Here is a 19,507-nt window from a genome sequence, read left to right as displayed (position 1 = left end):
CTACAATTCCCATCAGCCCCTAACAGCATGGCCAATTGGCCATGCTGTCAGGGGCTGATGGGAATTGTAGTTCATGAACATCTGGAGAGCCACAGGTTGCAGACCCCTGATTTAGGAATTCTTGATGTTTTTACTGGGTAATGAAACACAGACTGAATTTAAAGATACAGTCCTGTACTGTCAGCAGACATACATTTCCCAATGTAACTTTTTGTATTTATATATGTTCATAGCCGTTTTAGACAGTAGTGCACCCAATTTCACTTTCCAATTCAGTTAGTAAATTAGTAAGTCTCAAAGTTTGTGTATTTGTGTTCTTAAGCAGCGGGACTGGTGGCGTTTCTTGTTTATTGCTAATTGCTATTAGTATACTTAAATCCCATTTCTAATAACCTGCACAAAGGGCAGAAACTCAACGCACGGAGCCTCCCCATCACACGGGAGAGAAGAAACCCTTCTGAGTGAATTTCCAACCACCGTGTGATTGGCGCAGGATCCACGCCAGAAAGAAAGAAAAGCAGTTGGGCTGGTCCCACTGGGCTGGAACTCCGAAGCCCGGGATGGTGAGTCCAACCCCTACGCTGAAGGAATTCATTTTCCACCGGGGCCTGTCGTGGTTTCACATTACTTAGTGCCTTATTAAGAAAGTCTCTCTGAGCCGGAGAGATGTTATCCACGCGGTTGACCTGGAAATCTGACCTGTGCTCACCTGGGAGAGAAGTACAGAGATGCCTCCCAGATTTATCACTGATTTCCAGGCTATGGAGATTAGTTCCCCTGGAGCAGGGGGTCTGCAACTGCAGCTCCCCAGATGTTCATGGACTACAAATCCCATCAGTCCCTGCCAGCATGGCCAATTGGCCATGCTGTTAGGGGCTGATGGGAATTGTAGTTCATGAACATCTGGAGAGCCGCAGGTTGCAGACCCTTGTCCTAGATCTTATTGTTCCAATGTACACAATTGTATTTTCTGTATTTGCATATTGTTAGTGGTTGTACTTTTGGTAACTTTCTGTATTTACATATGTTCATAGCTGTTTTAGCAGGTTATTAGAAAGCCAGGTCTCCAGGCAACAGAGATCAGCTTCCGAGAGAAAAACAACAGCTTTGGAAGGCAGACTCTGTTGTATTATCTAGCTGAGTTCCCCACACCGTAGCAAGGGGGAAAGCCGTAGCAAGGGGGAAAGCACCCGGTGTGCACTGGTGCGTTCTCTGCCCCCCTCCCGCCCTAGAATACCCCCGCCCCGGATCGCCCATGCCACGCCCCCGGAACGCCCTCGCAACACCCCCACAGGGGCGCACGCCTGATGTGTCGCGCACTCCCCAGCCCCCTGGGAGCTATGCCTCTGCCCCACACCTTACCCTTCACAGGTGCAAAATCTCTAGGTATTTCCCAAATCAACCTTGGTATAAACCAGTGATGGTGAACCTTTTCGTGACCGAGTGCCCAAATTGCAACCCAGAACCCACTTATTCATCGCAAAGGGCCAACACGGCAATTTAACCTGAATACTGAGGTTTTAGTTTAGAAAAAACGGTTGGCTCCAAGGCGTGCGTTACTCGGGAGTAAGCTTGGTGGTAGTCGGTGGCTTTGCTTTGAAGCAACCGTGCAACTCTTCCAACAGATGAATCACGACCCTAGGAGGGTTTACTCAGAAGCAAGCCCCATTGCCAGCAACCGAGCTTACTCCCAGGTAAAGGATCATGCTTTAGTTCTTCGCATGAAAATCAGTGGGGTTTAACAGCGCTTAGCAGGGTTACCTACACTGCTTCCCCAAAACTAGGTCTTAGGTTTAATGCAAATGATTGAGCCCAGCAGCCCAGGCCAGCCTAGATGTGGGGGGGGGAGGGGGCACTCTGTTTGCGCGTGCCCACAGAGTGGGCTCTGAGTGCCACCTCTGGCACTCGTGCCATAGGTTCACCACCACTGGTATAAACCCTGAGCAGCAAGGAGATTTTAATGGTTCAAGTAGGGGGGGTGTGAAGGGAGAGGGAATCACTCAGAGACACAAGGCTGGATATTCCTGAGCAAAAGTTAAAGCACAAGTAGTTGGGCAGCTTCCAGCAATAGAACTGGGTAGCGTTATTCTGGCCTGGGGGGGAGAGGTCACCGATTGGCAGATCACCCCCTGCCATTCACCCCTCCCACGCCCTTTTCTCATTCAACCTTCGCAGTGTCCACTTACGACAAATCCGGCCTTTTTGGCCAGAGGCCAAGTTACATCAGCTGTGTTGCCTGGAGGGAGGGGAAAGGGAAGTCCAACCAGACCCCCCACCCACCCACCCACCCACCCACACACACCCCTTCCACTGGCTCTCCTCCCTCTTCCAAGCTTCCCAGGCTCTGCATCAACTTGCCGTGCGGTTTCCGCAGCAAATGTGCCGCTGCGTGCTTGCTCTCAAGAGCTGGGAGAGAACGCCAGAGGGACAGAGGTGAGGTCTTCGTGCCGTTGAGCGGCTCTGTGCTGCCTGGCGCCTTGCCCTCCCCTGCAAGCCCAACTGGGGGCCGGTTCAAGCCAGGCGAAACCCTGGGAGCCGTTTCTTAATGGATGCCCTGACTATGGATGACCAGGTAACTGAGCAGGTAACCTTTGCGTGAGGGCGTAAAGCAGTGTCAAGTCGCCGCTGAGTTACCGCGACTCGGTTTCAAGGCCAGAGGCTGACTGAGGGTGGTTTGCTGTTATCTTCTTCTGCGTAGCCGGAGTTCTAGCAGGGACCCTATAACACCTGCCCTATACCGTTTTCATGGGCTGCCTATCGAGTCTCGGACCCACATACCTCAGGAACCGCTTTTCCTCATACGGCCCAATTAGGCCCCTCTGCTCCTCAGAGGAGAACGTACCGGTAATCCTTGGCCCAAAAAATATCCACCTGGCCTCAACTATGGCCAGGGCTTTGTCCTGGCCCCTACCTGGTGGAATAAGCTCCTGCCTGAGATCAGGGCCCGGCGAGACTTGAGCGGTTTTCGCAGGGCCTGTAAGAGACAGCTGGGCTGACATTTATCATCATTGGCCCCCCAGGGGTTACGAGTGGTTTTAAGTCACCATCTTGTTCCTTGTTTCTTTTAAGCAGTTGTTATATTGTATTAATATTGTGTTATTGTTTTTATCATGTTTTTAGGATTTTATTGTTTTAATTGAGATTTTTACATTGTCGTATTGCCGCCCTGAGTCCCTTGGGAATGGGCAGGGTGAGACAGACAGACAGACAGACAGACAGACAGACAGACAGACAGACAGACAGACAGACAGACAGACAGACAGACAGACAGACAGACAGACAGACAGACAGACAGACAGACAGACAGACAGACAGACAGATAGATAGATAGATAGATAGATAGATAGATAGATAGATAGATAGATAGATAGATAGATAGATAGATAGATAGATAGATAGATAGATAGATAGATAGATAGATAGATAGATAGATAGATAGATAGATATTCTGGACTTTCTTGGTGGTCTCCCATCCAAGTGCTCACCAGAGCTAACCCTGCTGAGATCAGGTTAGCTTGGGCAATCCAGCAAAGGATGAGCAGGGAACCTACCCCCGTGGAAAGTGTGCTCCCGGCTCCCAGTTCTTGTGGGAACTTGTAGAAGCAGGAGAACCTGCCCCACAACCCACCCCAATGACCCCAAAGCCTAGGGCATGGCTGTCAATCCCCAGATGCAGCCTGGAGATCTGGAACTGCAACTGATTTCCAAAGATCAGTACTTTTGGAGGAAATGGCAGTTTTGGAGGGGGGACTCGATGACGTTGTACCCCAAGAAGGACCCTCCCTCCCAAAAATCTCCCTATGCTTAACCCCCAAATCTCCAAGAGTTGGCAACGCGAGGGCAAAGCCTCCAAATCCTCCCTTCCTGATTCAATGGCAGACCGTCAGCTGTACCACAGGGCTACACAAAGCCGCGATGTCTTGGGCTGCCAAAGAGCTGGATCGAACTCACCAAGGCAGCAGTCCCTAGGCGGTTTCCCCTCTCCAAGCTCCATTTAAATGAACGGGCACCATGCCTATCATTTGCGATGCCATACATTTCTGGAAGTTGACATCTTTCTTCTGTGAACATGAGCCACTTGGGGAAGGAATGCGAGCGTTAGTGGAGCAGCAGTGGCGTAGGAGGTTAAGAGCGCGTGTATCTAATCTGGAGGAACCGGGTTTGATTCCCAGCTCTGCCGTCTGAGCTGTGGAGGCTTATCTGGGGAATTCAGATTAGCCTGTGCACTCCCACACACGCCAGCTGGGTGACCTTGGGCTAGTCACAGCTTCTCGGAGCTCTCTCAGCCCCACCCGCCTCACAGGGTATTTGTTGTGGGGAAGGGGGGAGGAAGGGAAAGGAGATTGTAAACCTCTTTGAGTCTCCTTACAGGAGAGAAAGGGGGGATATAAATCCAACTCTTCTTCCTCTTAGTGTTTGGGGGATTAGACGTTGCATGAAAGGGTGAGAAAGGGCTTTATGATTGTATAGCAGGGCAGGTTCTGGGTTTCGAGGGGCTCTCGGCAGCCAGCACCCATGGCCCCCATCTCCCCCTCCCACCAGGGCCTCCACGCCCTCCTTTCTCCCCCACACCTGCCTGTGCATCCTTCTTCCACTGCTAATCTTCCACATCATTCATGCTCAGTTGCCTGCACCACCTGTATACTCTTTCCTTGGGTGCTCCTGCCATTGCTCCGTTGTGTGCCACCCACATCCCCTTCCTCAATCACCCTGGGCATTTGGGATTATGGGAATAGACAGGTAGCAGGGAAGGTGGGCGGGGGGGTCAGTGGCAGTGGGCCCCCCCAGAAGTCCTGTGCCCTGGCCGCTGCCCCACCTCAGGGTATGCCCTGGCTCAGGGGCAGAGCAAATGAAGGTTCCATCTTAAATTCTCCGGTTTGTGGAATTGGCTGGTAGGTTTTGTAAGCTCACCCCCTTCAAGACAGTTGACTGGTTTGGGAAATACCCGGAGGCTTCCAGAGTGGAGCTTGATGAGGGTTGGGAACGGGCAGGACAGGAACAGGGTATAATGTTATAAAGTCCACTTTCCAAAGAGACCGTTTTCTCCAGCGGACTTGATCTCCAAAGCCTGGAGGTAAATTATAACCCAGCCACCATCCGGAGGTTGGCGTCATAGTTTTAGGAGCCTTTTCACATGCACTATTGGTTATGTGACGTGTGCAGGGGTGCATTGTGGGGAAATGGAACCCGGGGCAACACCTGCTCTGGGCGCCTCCACCCCTGCGCCCCACTTACCTTAGCTGCCGACAGGACCGGGATCGCTGGCTAAGAGTAAATGGGACATGGGGGGTGCAAGTGTAACCTCTTTCTGTGGGTTCTGTGGGGCAGAACCTGGAAGGAGTTGCAAAGAACTAAGTTTAAACAATATGGTTTACTTTCTTAACATATAACATCAACATTTAACATCACATTTCGAGGTCCTGTTCAGGTTGCATTTTCACATCCTTCTAGTTACAGTCTTCTGATACTGCCAAGTCCAGTTCTTCCTTGCAAGTGGGTTGGCTCCTGAAGACTCCAAGGGCTTGGTGAACAGGATTCAACATGATGAAGGTTTCCAGGAGAACTCTCACCCATGACAACCACAAAAAGAAACCCTGAAACAATAAACTCCAACATTTACAACATTGCAAAAATAAACAACTACCTTCCCAGTAGTTCCCAACAACATTGCAGTTTACCTTAACAAGGTGTTAAGGGCTTATAGAAATCAAGGTCCGAGTCTGGTAGCCTTGTCTCCTCCAACTACATGAGGTCTGCTGCCTCGTGCTGCTCTGAGTCTCCACCCCTTACTGGGTCAACCCATTCTGAGCATGGGGGTTACACAAGCGCAGGGGCACAGGCGCAGGGGGCACCGGGGGGGGGTTGCGCCCCCACATGACTAAATGGCTGGCGCCCAGGACATGTGCCCCAACGTGTCCCCGTGGCTGATACGCCCAGGACATGCGTATTACAAAAATAGCACAGATCTCCAACAGTCCAGGGGAGGGACTTCAGTGGGGTAAGCTGCCATAGAGTCCACCTTCCAGAGCGGCCATTTTCTCCAGGTGAACTGATCTCTGGCGCCTGAAGATCTGTTGTAATCCCAGAAGATCTCCAGCCACCTCCTGGGGTTTGGCAGCCCCAGGGACATCACACTGGGCTTTTAGACATGTGACCGGGCCCTGCAGGCTTCTTGGAGACAGTGGCCACAAACAAGGCCTTTCCACCTGTATTAATTCCAACAACAGAAGCTCAGCAAGCATTGAACTCATCTGCTGAATTTCAGAGGCTTTAATACGTCCAGCATGCATTATCTGTGTGGCCTCAGACCCGAGATGTTTCAACAAAAGCCAAAGTAACAGTTGACCCAAGAGGGGAAAAATGTTCCATTTTTCAAGACAGGCAGCTGTATATTCCTCTGTTTTATTTATGGATACCGTCTGTGTCCAAGGCACATTGTAAAATCTCGTCTGCAAAAACAAGAATGCGTGAATGGGTGACTCTCACACTATAAAAAAATCATTTTCTGCTCATTTTTTGGGGGCTCAGTTTCCCAGCAGCTATTTTGGTCGTGGCATTCCTGCCCAGCCAACCAGCTCTCGGATTGCGTTTTTCAACATTCCAGTTCTTATCTTGAGATCCTTATCCTGGTTTCCCACTTGAAGGTTTTCTGCCACCCGGGACTTCCAGACCGACCACCTTCTCATCCCATATCATTCATGGAAACAACTAAGGCCCGCTGGAAACAACTAAGGCCCGCTGGAAACAACTAAGGCCCGCTGTTCCCTTTTGGGGGAGCTCTTTAACAGCCGACGCCATCTTTATTTTAATTGGTATAGAAACTGAATGCTGCTTTTAAATTGTTTTAATGTTCAATATATCCACTGTCTTGTTATTGTTGTGAACCGCCCTGAGCCCTTCGGGGGAGGGCGGTATAGAAGTGGAATAATAGACAGATAGATAGACAGATAGATAGACAGATAGATAGATAGGCAGATAGATAGATAGGCAGATAGATAGGCAGATAGATAGATAGACAGACAGACAGACAGACAGATAGATAGATAGACAGATAGATAGATAGACAGACAGACAGACAGACGGACAGACGGACGGACGGACGGACGGACGGACGGACGGACGGACGGACGGACGGACGGACGGACGGACGGACGGACGGACGGATGGACGGATGGACGGATGGACGGACGGATGGATGGATGGATGGACGGACGGATGGATGGATGGATGGATGGATGGATGGATGGATGGATGGATGGATGGATGGATGGATGGATGGATGGATGGATGGATGGATGGATGGATGGATGGATGGATGGATGGATGGATGGATGGATTTATCCCATTTTAACCTGCGAGGAAGATCAAATCAAGACAAGACACTTCCCAATAGCAACGACTGAGCTTCATAGCTGAGCAGAGATTTGAACCCAGGTCTCTTTGGTCTGAATCCCTCATTGTCCATCGTATTATTCTGCAAAATCTGAAATCTGAGAGTTCCTAAGATGTACAGGCAACAAACGTGAAATCTAGTTAATAGAGCTCTCTCTCTCTCTCTCTCTCTCTCTCTCTCTCTCTCTCTCTCTCTCTCTCGCTCTCTCGCTCTCAATAGATTGACAGGACTATGTATGTATATAGAACTAGGATTATAAAAATTAGTATGCTCTCTCTCTCTCCATAGGATTTTCAAGGCAAGAGGTGCTTTGCCATTGGCTGTCTCTGTATAGGCCAGTGATGGCGAATCTTTTTGAGACCGAGTGCCCAAATTGCAACCCAAAACCCACTTATTTATCGCAAAGTGCCAATGTGGCAATTTAGCCTGAATACTGAGGTTTTAGTTTTTAAAAAACGGTTGGCTCCGAGGTGCACATTACTTGGGAGTAAGCTTGGTGGCAGTTGGTGGCTTTGCTTTGAACAACCGTGCAACTCTTCCAATGGGTGAGTCACGACCCTAGGAGGGTTTGCTCAGAAGCAAGCCCCATTGCCAGCAACCAAGCTTACTCCCAGGTAAAGGATTGTGCTTTAGTTCTTCGCATGAAAATCAGTGGGGTTTAACAGCGCTTAACAGGGTTGCCTACACTGCTTCCCCAAAACTAGGTCTTAGGTTTAATGCTAATAATCGAGCCCAACAGCCCAGGCCAGCCTAGATGTGGGGGGGGGGGGCACTCTGTTTGCGTGTGCCCACAGAGAGGGCTCTGAGTGCCACCTCTGACACTCATGCCATAGGTTCGCCACCACTGGTATAGGCAATCAGACTTTCTTGGTGGTCTTCCATCCAAGTACCAACCCTACTTAGCTTCCAAGATTTGATTAGATCAGGGTTAGCCTGGGCCATCCAGGTCACACATATATGCACACAAGCATACCCACAAATACAGAAGTAGTGTATATGTGGCCAGAGGCGTAGCTACAAGGGGACTGGTGTGTGTGTGTTGCACCAGGCCTGGGGGACAGCAAAAATTTCAGGTTTGTTTTCTGTATTTTTTTTAGTGTTTTTCAGTTTTTGGCCTGCAGGGGGTGCAGTTTTTAGGCTAGCAGCACCAAAATTTCAGGGCGTTTTCAGAGGACTCTCCTGATGATACCATCCAAGTTAGGTGAGGTTTGGTTCAGGGGGTCTAAAGTTATGGACTCCCAAAGGGGTGCCCCATCCCCCATTGTTTCCAATGGGAGCTAATAGGAGATAGGGGCTACACCTTTGAGAGTCCATAACTTTGAACCCCCCTGAACCAAATTTCACCAACCCTGGCTGGTATCATCAGGATAGTCTCCTAAAGATACCCTGAAATGTTGATGCTGCTAACCTAAAAACTGCGCCCCCTGCAGGCCTAAAACTGAAAAAACACTAAAAAAATACAAACACAAACAAACATGGGGGGGGGGGGGCAGCAAAACTCAGATTTTTGCACCAGGCTCCATTTTCCCGAGGTACGCCTCTGTATGTGGCTAAGTTTTTGCAATGAAAATATGGGCTGGGTTAAACCTCTGTGCATAACACACTTTGACTCTAACCTGTAAACAAGTGGCCGTATTGAGAGAAATGATGTATGGTGAGATTTTATGTAGGTAATTAATTTTAACAAAAGTGAGGGGTTTTTCTGCTTCTGAATCGCCAGTGTGCCGTGATAGATAAATCAATAGTTCAGTCTGTCTAGCTATCTGTTTGCCTGTCTACTCAGTTCTATTCTCTGTGTGTGTGTCTGTGTGTGTGTCTGTGTGTCTGTGTGTGTAGTATGGGATTTGATTGCTTTGTTTTGAGTGCATAATCCACCTTTAATCTCAATGGGAAAGGCAGGTCATAAAGCAGTGGTGGCGAACCTTTGGCACTCCAGATGTTATGGACTACAATTCCCATCAGTCCCTGCCAGCATGGCCAATTGGGCAGGGGCTGATGGGAATTGTAGTCCATAACATCTAGAGTGCCAAAGGTTCGCCACCACGGCCATAAAGTAAATAAATAAATGTAATACACGAATAAGTGTAAATATAATAATATTTATAATAGTAATGGTTTTGTGTGAGATTGCTGAGTCCCGTGTCATGCTCTCTCTCCCCAGGAGCCGTTGTTCAACACCTCCTCGATGCTGCCCAAGGTGACCCCCAACACCTCCCTCTCCCCGTCTGACGACCGTGACGGCACCCTCGCGCAGGGCGAAATTGCCATTTTGGCCTCCATCTTCCTTCTAGCCACGCTGAGCAACGGGCTGGTGCTGGGAGCCCTTTCCCGCCACAACCGCCGGGCCATGCCCATGCACCGCTTCATCCGTCACCTCTGCCTGGCGGACCTGACGGTGGCTCTTTTCCAGGTGCTGCCACAGCTGATATGGGACATCACCGACCGCTTCCAGGGCCCGGACGTTCTGTGCCGGGCCGTCACCTACTTCCAGGTGGTGGGCATGTTTGCCTCTTCCTACGTCATCGTGGCCATGACGTACGACCGCTACCGTGCCATATGTCGGCCCATGATGGCTTTCCGCAAGGGCCCGGCCTGCTGGTACCGGCCAGTGGTGGTGGCCTGGACCGCTTCGTTCCTCCTCAGCCTCCCCCAGCTCTTCATCTTCTCCAAAAGGAAGCTGCCGAGCGGAGCCCACGAGTGCTGGGCTCAGTTCATTCAGCCTTGGGGGCCCCAGGCCTACATCACCTGGGTGGCCCTGATGGTCTTTGTCCTCCCCACGTGCTTCATTGCCACCTGCCAGGGCATGATCTTCCGTGAAGTCCACCGCAGTCTGCGTCTAGGCCCAGCGGGGACCCTCCGGGGATGGAACAGCCAGCAAGGGGCCTCCCCCATTTCTGGGGCAGTTACCAAGACTCTGAGGATGACATTAGTCATTGTGTTGACCTATGTGGTCTGCTGGGCTCCCTTTTTCCTCATCCAGCTGTGGTCCGTTTGGGATCCTCGGGCACCCGTCGAAAGTGAGTCCTCCAGCATCGAGGAATTATTCTTTGACCAGAATCTCAATATTGCATAGAACAGGGCTGTCCAACTGTGACGCTTCAGATGTTCATGGACTACAATTCCCATCAGCCCCTCTTGCCTTCCAGCAAGAAGAAGAAGAAGAAGAAGAAGAAGAAGAAGAAGAAGAAGAAGAAGAAGAAGAAGAAGAAGAAGAAGAAGAAGAAGAAGAAGAAGAAGAAGAAGAAGAAGAAGAAGAAGAAGAAGAAGAAGAAGAAGAAGAAGAAGAAGAAGAAGAAGAAGAAGAAGACGACGACGACGACGACGACGACGACGACGACGACGACGACGACGACGACGACGACGACGATGTACTACGATTTAATTTTACTAATTTAATTTACTTCCACCTCTTTATGGTCAATGACCAAATATCAGGGGCTGATGGGATTTGTAGTCCGTGAATATCTGAAGCACCAAAGTTGGACACCCCTGTCATAGAATCATAGAAGGTTGGAAGGGGCATGAAGGCCACACAGTCCAACCCCCCGAACCATTCATGATGACTCCAAGCTTCCGTGACAAACTGACATCCAACCTAGATGTGTCGGTTTCCAGGTGGGCCTGGAGACCTCTCACTCTTACAGTTAATCTCCAGATGACCAAGATTAGTTCCTCTTGGGGGAAATGGCTTTTGAAGGGTGGCATTATAAACTTCTCTGGCCCCTCCCCTCCCTAGGCCCCACCTTCCCCAGACTCTACTCCCAAAATCTCCAGGTCTTTCCCAACCCAGAGCTGACAAACCTAATACAATCTCTGCTTAACTCCTCCAAGGACGGAGCGCCCCCCCCCCCCGGGCATCCCTGAGCAACAGACACCACCACAGAAATGCCCTATTTACTAATGCCCTATTTACAGTGTCTCTCCACACATAATTTAAACCTGTTATTATGACTCCTACTCTCCCCCCTAACAACTGAAATACAGCTCTAGGCTCCTCTAAATGACAGCCTTCAAATACTTAAAAAGAGTAGTCATTTTAAAATTTCTACTTCTGAGGGTCACTGTTGTTTGTGGAAAGTGCCATGAAGTTGCAGCCTCAAGGAAAGAGACAAACAGAGATCGCTTTTCACTGCCTTCTTCTTTGATCTCAGATTGCAAAGGCCTTAACAGTCCAGGTGCTCGGGAGCAACAGCCGCAGAAGGCCATTGCTTTCACCTCCTGCAGGTGAGCTCCCAGAGGCACCTGGTGGGCCACTGCGAGTAGCAGAGAGCTGGACTAGATGGACTCTGGTCTGATCCAGCTGGCTTGTTCTTATGTTCTTAAGGCCATTGCTTTCACCTCCTGCACGTGAGCTCCCAAAGGCACCTGGTGGGCCACTGCGAGTAGCAGAGAGCTGGACTAGATGGACTCTGGTCTGATCCAGCTGGCTTGTTCTTATGTTCTTAAGGCCATTGCTTTCACCTCCTGCACGTGAGCTCCCAAAGGCACCTGGTGGGCCACTGCGAGTAGCAGAGAGCTGGACTAGATGGACTCTGGTCTGATCCAGCAGGCTAGTTCTTATGTTCTTAAGGCCATTGCTTTCACCTCCTGCCTGTGAGCTCCCAAAGGCACCTGGTGGGCCACTGCGAGTAGCAGAGAGCTGGACTAGATGGACTCTGGTCTGATCCTGCAGGCTGGGTTCTCTATGTTCTTAAGGCCATTGCTTTCACCTCCTGCCTGTGAGCCTCCCAAAGGCACCTGGTGGCCACTGCAGTGTAGCAGAGAGCTAATGGGACATGGACTCTGTGTCTGATCCTGCAGGCTAGTTCTTATGTTCTTAAGGCCATTAAGCTTTCACCTCCTGCAGGTGAGCTCCAAAGGCACCTTGGTGGCCGCTATGCAGTAGCAGAGTGCTGACTAGGATGGACTCTGGTCTGATCCAGCAGGCTTCTTTTCTTATGTTCTGCGCCATTGTTTTCACCTCCTGCCTGTGAGTCTTGTAAAGGCACCTTGGTGGGCCGCCATGGTAGCAGAGTGCTGGACTAGATGGGACTCCTTGGTCTGATCCAGCAGGCTCTTTCTTATGTTCTTAAGGCCATTGCTTTCACCTCCTGCATGTGAGCTTCCAGCACCCAGCCACTGCGAGTAGCAGAGTGCTGGGACTAGATGGACTCTGGTCTGATCCAGCTGGCTCTTTTCTTATGTTCTTAAGGCCATTGCTTTCACCTCCTGCATGTGAGAGCTTCCAAAGGCACCTGGTGGGCCACTGCGAGTAGCAGAGTGCTGGACTAGATGGACTCTGGTCTGATCCAGCAGGCTCTTTCTTATGTTCTTAAGGCCATTGCTTTCACCTCCTGCCTGTGAGCTCCCAAAGGCACCTGGTGGGCCGCTGCGAGCAGCAGAGAGCTGGACTAGATGGACTCTGGTCTGATCCAGCTGGCTTGTTCTTATGTTCTTATAGCCAACCTGGGCTTTCTTGATGGTATCCTATCAGTGTGGGGTCCTCAGACAGTCAGTGGTGTCATGGTTAAGAGCAGGTGGACTCTAATCTGGAAAACTGGGTTGGATTCCCCACTCTTCCGCATGAGCAGCAAACTCTTCACTGATTTGTTTCCCCACTCCTACATTCCCGCTGGGTGACCTTGGGCTAGTCACAGTTCTCTCAGAACTCTCCCAGCCCCACCTGCCTCACAAGGTGTGTGTTGTAAGGAGAGGAAGGGAAAAGAGTTTGTAAGATGTGTTGAGACTGCTTACAGGAGAGCAAGGCAGAGTATAAATCTAAACTCCTCTTCTAGGAGCAGCAGTGGCGTAGGAGGTTAAGAGCTCGTGTATCTAATCTGGAGGATCCGGGTTTGATTCCCAGCTCCGCCGCCTGAGCTGTGGAAGCTTATCTGGGGAATTCAGATTAGCCTGTACACTCCCACACACGCTAGCTGGGTGACCTTGGGCTAGTCACAGCTTCTCGGAGCTCTCTCAGCCCCACCTACCTCACAGGGTGTTTGTTGTGAGGGGGGAAGGGCAAGGAGATTGTAAGCCCCTTTGAGTCTCCTGCAGGAGAGAAAGGGGGATGATAAATCCAAACCTTCTTCTTCTTCTTTCTTCTTCTTCTTCTTCTTCTTCTTCTTTCTTCTTCTTCTTCTTCTTCTTCTTCTTCTTCTTTCGCCGCCGCTGCCGCTGCCGTTGCCGGTCGCCGTCGTCATGTACTGTGGGTCGTCGTCATTGCCTTCTTCTTCTTCTTCTTCTTCTTCTTCTTCTTCTTCTTCTTCTTCTTCTTCTTCTTCTTCTTCTTCTTCTTCTTCTTCTTCTTCTAACTAGGGCTGGCGCTGCTTAGCTTCCAAGGCGTAGCAAGGCAGGGCTAGCTTGGGTGTATTAGAAGGCTACTTGGGTCTATTAAAAGGCTCCCAACCGTGCACGCACACACACAGAGACTAGAGTCGCCAGCCTCAAGATGTCCCAGAATTACAACTGATCTCCGCACTGCAAAAATCAAGTCGCCCTGGAGAAATTGGCTGCTGTAGAAGGCAGACTCCGTGGCATTCTGACTTCCTGAAGTCCTCCCTAAACCCAGGTTCCAACCAAAAAAACTCCACGAATTTTCTAAAACAGAGTTGGCAGTCCTAAAAGAGACACACGTGCAGGTAAGCGATTGTGTCTTTTCATCCACTGAGCAACAACCCCTGAGCAACCTGATTCGGATACATATTTATTTAGAACGTGGCTAGAATATTTCTATGCTGCCTCCTTAAAGTTCTGCTCAAGACGGCTTAACGTGTTTTTTTTTAAATCACCATATTAAAAACACAAGCATAAAACCTCCCCCTACAAGAAGCTGATAAGATGAATCCCCAAACTACGGCCTGGGCTCCAAATGTGGCCCCCTGAAGGCATTTATCCGGCCCGCCAGGCATGGCGGCGATGGCTCCATTCATGTGCAGTGGGGGCTCGAGGGAGAGGAGGAACCGGCCCCAACGGCTGTTGATTGCAATTACATGATGGCACCCCCAAATCTCCATGCATTTTCTGACTGAAACCTTACATGTGGCAACGCCTGCTCCACCCTTCCCTCTCGGCTACTCCATGTGTTGCTCTCAGGCTTTCTGTTCCGCCTCACTCCCATTGGCATCAGCCAGGATGGCGAATCGCTCGCTGGCTGCTAGGGAGGAAGAACCCAGGAAGATACCTGATCCTGGGTTAGATGGAATGCTTCATTGGGAAAGTTCTGCTTTTTTTTTTAACAGGGGAAGGCATTCCACAGCCTCCCCAACAATATTTGGAGCCCACCCTGCACTTGACATACTTTGGTCACTGTTCTAAAAATAGACCATGACAGAAAGGCTGAAAGGTGAAATCAAACATTTTACAATCATTTGTGCATAGGAATTTGTTCATAGTTGTTTTTAGTCCGGCCCTCCAACAGTCTGAGGGACAGTGAACTGGCCCCCTGTTTAAAAAGTTTGGGGACCCCTGCCCTAATTAAAAACTTGGGTAAAAAGATATGTTTTAACCTGGCACTTGAAAGAAAATAAAGTAGGCACCAGGCGAACCTCAAGGGGGAAGATATTTCAGAGGCAAGGGGCCACCACAGAAAATGCCCCGTCTCTCATTGCCACCGCCTCATCGCTGGGGGCACACAAAGAGTGGACCTTGAGAGGCAGATCTGAACTGGGGGGCTGGAGAGTTTTTACACCTTTTTATTCCAAATGCCTACCATTTGTTTCCTGTCATTACTAGACTGTGCAGCTCCACAGGCATAAGGACTAGCAGAGCAAGCACAGTTGTTTTTGTGGCTAGGTCCTTTTGATCCTCACAAAGTCGTGAGTTCGGGAGCTGGGGCCTTAAGCCTCGTTCTCCTTGTGGGTCTGCCTACTTACCTGACGGGCCCCTCGCCTGCTAAAAGGTCCTGTCTTTATCACCACATCAGACTCTGACGGAATGTTTTTTGCAGCCTCTTCCGGGTCTCGGGATAAAGTACAGAATTGGAACAGGTTTCTCCAGCCACTGTTTGCAGACTCTTGGTGTCGGCTTGCCTCATTTAGCACGGAATTTAAGCACTTGTGACTTGGGATTTGGAGGCTGGTGCAAATCAGCATGTCGCATCACCTGGGCCAGTTGAGTTTTCTGTCTGTCCTTGAGCACAAAGCAGAGGCTGCCCGGAGATTCAGGGTCAATTTAGCAGCGTTTGCCCCACCCTAGAAGTGCGATATCGAGCGCAGTACGATAAATCTCCCAGGAAATATAGTGCCAAAGATAAAACTTGGATTGATTCAAGCAGATTCCGTTCACATTCAGGTTGCAGCAAAGGCCAGCTGAATCTAGCATCGTGTGTGTGGAGGTTCGAGGGCTTTGTTTCTACAAGAGTAGGCTGACCAGCCGTCCCGCTTTTGGCGGGACCGCGTTACGCTCTTTAGATTAATTTGTTCTGCCATTCCGCTGGGTTGGCTGGCTAAATTGTCTCGATTTTAGAGGCTGCTGCACCTGCCTCGGGCTTAGCGCAAGGCGCGGCAGCCTCCCCGCATCGCGAAGCCGTGGAGCGCACAGGCTTCCGGGGCTTGCCGTTTGCCGCTCTGTCACAGGGCGGCAAACGGCAAGCCCCAGAAGCCCGTGTGCTTCCCGTCTTGGGTCACAAAGGTGACCATCTGGTCACCTTATACAAGAGAGACCTGTAAAGGCGTGTGTCTCCATGAAAAGTCACGTGGAGGATGCAGGGGTGTAGCTTTGTAAAATGGTGCCCATGGCTCACCCTTGGCACTGTGCCACCCCCTACCCACCCCACCCCCTTACAACTGCTCCCTGCCCCCGAATTCCCCATGCAGTTGAACACGGAGTTCAGGGGTGAGATGAGCCCCACTGGCTGGCGTTCAACTGTGCCCCTGTTCCAAACTCCATGGGAAGCTTGGGGGCAGGGCACATGTGTGGCCCTGAAATGCGCCCCCCCAAGAAGTGGTGTCTGCGGCTGTTGCCCCCCCATGTCCCTTTCAGTATGCCACTGGGAGGATTGGAAGAACAAAGGACTCACAAAAGGGCTTTCCGCACTACAGAAGGGAGCTAAGGTCGACTTGGTTCCCTTCAGTGGGGGGCGATTCCAGGCTGTCCGCACAGCAACTTACTTGGCCTCCTGGAACTGAGCTAAGTGGGCAGGATCATCTTGGTGCCTGTTTCGCTCCTCGATCGTGATTGGAGCTTGTAGGTTCACCATGGGGAAACGGGAGCCGCTTCTTTTTTTTTTTACAGTTTTACAACTCCCATGCCCTCGCTTCTGGGCGCATGCCACAAAAGCGGCTCCTGATTGGTTGAACGGATGAGGTGTCATTTCGATGCGTCTGCACTTCGAAGCTTTGAAGCGGTATCAACCTTGTTCCAGCAGAAAGGTGCAGTTCATAACTGCGACAGGGATGTCGCAGTTCTGAGGGGGGTAACAGAGACAAAACAACATTGAGCTCAGTTGCAGTGCGGACACACTGAGGTGAACCTAGATCAGGGGTCTGCAACCTGCGGCTCTCCAGATGTTCACAGACTACAAATCCCATCAGCCCCTGCCAGCATGGCCAATTGGCCATGCTGGCAGGGGCTGATGGGATTTGTAGTCTGTGAACATCTGGAGAGCCGCAGGTTGCAGACCGCTGACCTAGATAGAAACCAGTACAACTCTGTCAGTGCGGAAAGCCCCAAAGAGAGGAGGGGGGTCAGAGAGCAGCTATGACAAAGACAGGGACCTCCCATTCGAGGGGATAACTCTCATTCAGGCTTAGAGTGAAGTAGCATTGCTCCCTCCCTGCCCCCACGCAACATCCAGGCACATTGAGTCGCTCACTCCAGCAGCCAGGGAGGGCTGTCAAGCATCAGGTGGGGCCGGGAGATCTCCCAGAATAGCCACAGATCCCCAGGCTGGAGAGATCAGTTGCCCTTGAGAACCTGGCCAACTCTATGATATTCCACAGGTGAAATCCCTCCCCAAATGCTCCCCTCCGAGGGCGCCACCACCAGACTCTATATGGCATCACATCCCTGCCAAGCTCCCTCCTCAAATTCCCCCCCTCCCCAAAATCTCCAGGAATTTCCCACCTGGAGTTGGCAACTGCAGTGCTACAGCTGAAGTCTCACACACACACACACCCCACTTGAACTTCCACCCCTTCATCCCCAAACATGGACAGGCAGATTGTAGTGCCCTAGCAGCAGTGGCGTAGGAGGTTAAGAGCTCGTATATCTAATCTGGAGGAACCGGGTTTGATTCCCCGCTCTGCCGCCTGAGTTGTGGAGGCTTATCTGGGGAATTCAGATTAGCCTGTACGCTCCCACACACGCCAGCTGGGTGACCTGGGGCTAGTCACAGCTTCTCGGAGCTCTCTCAGCCCCACCTGCCTCACAAGGTGTGTGTTGTAAGGAGAGGAAGGGAAAAGAGTTTGTAAGATGTGTTGAGACTGCTTACAGGAGAGCAAGGCAGAGTATAAATCTAAACTCCTCTTCTAGGAGCAGCAGTGGCGTAGGAGGTTAAGAGCTCGTGTATCTAATCTGGAGGATCCGGGTTTGATTCCCAGCTCCGCCGCCTGAGTTGTGGAGGCTTATCTGGGGAATTCAGATTAGCCTGTACGCTCCCACACACGCCAGCTGGGTGACCTGGGGCTAGTCACAGCTTCTCGGAGCTCTCTCAGCCCCACCTGCCTCACAGGGTGTTTGTTGTGAGGGGGGAAGGGCAAGGAGATTGTCAGCCCCTTTGAGTCTCCGGCAGGAGAGAAAGGGGGGATATAAATCCAAACTCTTCTTCTTCTTCTTCTAGTGGCAGTGGAAGTGCACTTTGCTTCCGCACAGAGGTGCTCTTGGCATTCTCATCCGGTCATGCTGAATTCTGGTGAGTCCTGGTAGCCAGGCTAATAGTCTTTCTCCCCTTGTCTCTCTGGCAGGCACAGCCTTCACCCTCCTGATGCTTCTCGCCAGCCTCAACAGCTGCACCAACCCCTGGGTCTACGCCGCTTTTAGCAGCAGCATCTCGGGGGAGCTGTGCCGAATCTTCTGCCCCAGGTTGGCCCAGCGGCGGTTTGGCTCCCTGTACGAGGACTCCAGCAAGACGGCCAGCTACTCGCTGGGGCAGGACACCCTCACCTGAGTCCCCAAACGCCCACCGCTGCTCCTGGGAACCTGTTCTGGCGGACTACATTGCATCAGGAAGACATGTGGATGGAACCACAGGCTATCAAAGGAATAAAGACAGCAACCAGCGCATAGGGTTGCCCTGGTTGCTGGTTTGGTTGCCCTGGTTTGGAACTATTCTGGAGATTTGGGGGGGTGGGGCCTGGGAAAGGAAGGGTCTGGAGAAGCGGGGACCTCATGGAAAGTATAAGACCAAAGAGACCATCCTCAAAGGCAGCCATTGTTTCCAGGGAAACTGATCTCTGAAGTTTGGAGATCGACTGTAAATCTGAGAGTAAATCTGCTCTGGTGCCACCCGCCTGGGCTGCCCACTGCCGGGCCCTGCCTTCCCCAGCCTCCCTGGGGAGGGCAGGAGCCAGCTGCAGTGGGCATCTTGGCCGGCGAGTGGGGCTCCTCCAACGTGACAAACTGGCGTGCGCCCAGGGACACGGGGTATCCCATGGGCCCTGTCTCCAGGCAACACTTGGAGGCTAAGCTGCGCCCCTCCGTACCAAACTGCTTTTAGGTTCACAAGAACCAGATCAGTTTAAAGAATTTCTCAGTCCTGATATTGCTGATTTCTCTTCTTCACCCATAGGTTACCGAAGCCAACAGTGCAATAAAGACTGTAAACAATATTCAAATAAATATTCTATTTGAGCCATTCTGTGCTCGTTTCTTATGTAACAGTATCTCAAAGCTCAAAACTCCGCATCTGCGTATGTATGCCTCTCCCATTCAACCATGGGCATTTACAATTTCATAGCAACATACAAAATAATAACCAATGTGGGCAATAAAAGTTCTGGATAGGTTTGCATTTCAGGTTAACTTCCTCAAGCCCAATGCCTGTACATAATACAAACTCAAAATATAATCAAGGAGCAGACTTACCACACTTAATTGTTGTAAGTTGAGAGCAGCAGTGGCGTAGTGGTTAAGAGCAGGTGCACTCTGATCAGAAGGAACCGGGTTTGATTCCCTGCTTTGCTGCTTGAGCTGTGGAGG

The 19,507-nt window shown here is 50.9% G+C and overlaps 2 protein-coding genes across 2 annotated transcripts in view; both read left to right on the top strand.

The window, feature by feature from the left end:
- LOC125427907 (sodium- and chloride-dependent creatine transporter 1-like) overlaps positions 1-643 on the top strand; it is a 10,113-nt gene extending 9,470 nt beyond the window's left edge. The window contains exon 4 of the mRNA XM_048487473.1: positions 494-643. Within this exon, the coding sequence (XP_048343430.1) occupies positions 494-643 (150 nt within the window). The remainder of the gene's footprint in view (positions 1-493) is intronic.
- A 1,803-nt stretch (positions 644-2,446) lies between these two features.
- Positions 2,447-18,476, top strand: AVPR2 (arginine vasopressin receptor 2). Its single transcript, XM_048487701.1, has 3 exons — positions 2,447-2,572; positions 9,555-10,410; positions 18,274-18,476. Exons 1-3 carry the CDS (start codon positions 2,546-2,548, stop codon positions 18,474-18,476), a joined length of 1,086 nt encoding a protein of 361 aa, XP_048343658.1. The 5' UTR covers positions 2,447-2,545.
- Positions 18,477-19,507: the final 1,031 nt, after the last annotated feature.

This window comes from Sphaerodactylus townsendi, linkage group LG03, assembly GCF_021028975.2.
Source record: "Sphaerodactylus townsendi isolate TG3544 linkage group LG03, MPM_Stown_v2.3, whole genome shotgun sequence".
In the NCBI taxonomy this organism is placed as follows: Eukaryota; Metazoa; Chordata; class Lepidosauria; order Squamata; family Sphaerodactylidae; genus Sphaerodactylus; species Sphaerodactylus townsendi.
This window is presented reverse-complemented; position numbering and strand designations above follow the sequence as displayed.

Excerpts from the sequence above, each read along its gene's own strand:
- AVPR2 (XM_048487701.1), top strand. The coding sequence starts at position 2,546 with ATGGATGCCCTGACTATGGATGACCAG. Across the intron at positions 2,573-9,554 it reads CCCTGACTATGGATGACCAG|GAGCCGTTGTTCAACACCTC; the intron begins GTAACTGAGCAG and ends CTCTCTCCCCAG. Across the intron at positions 10,411-18,273 it reads TCCTCGGGCACCCGTCGAAA|GCACAGCCTTCACCCTCCTG; the intron begins GTGAGTCCTCCA and ends TCTCTCTGGCAG.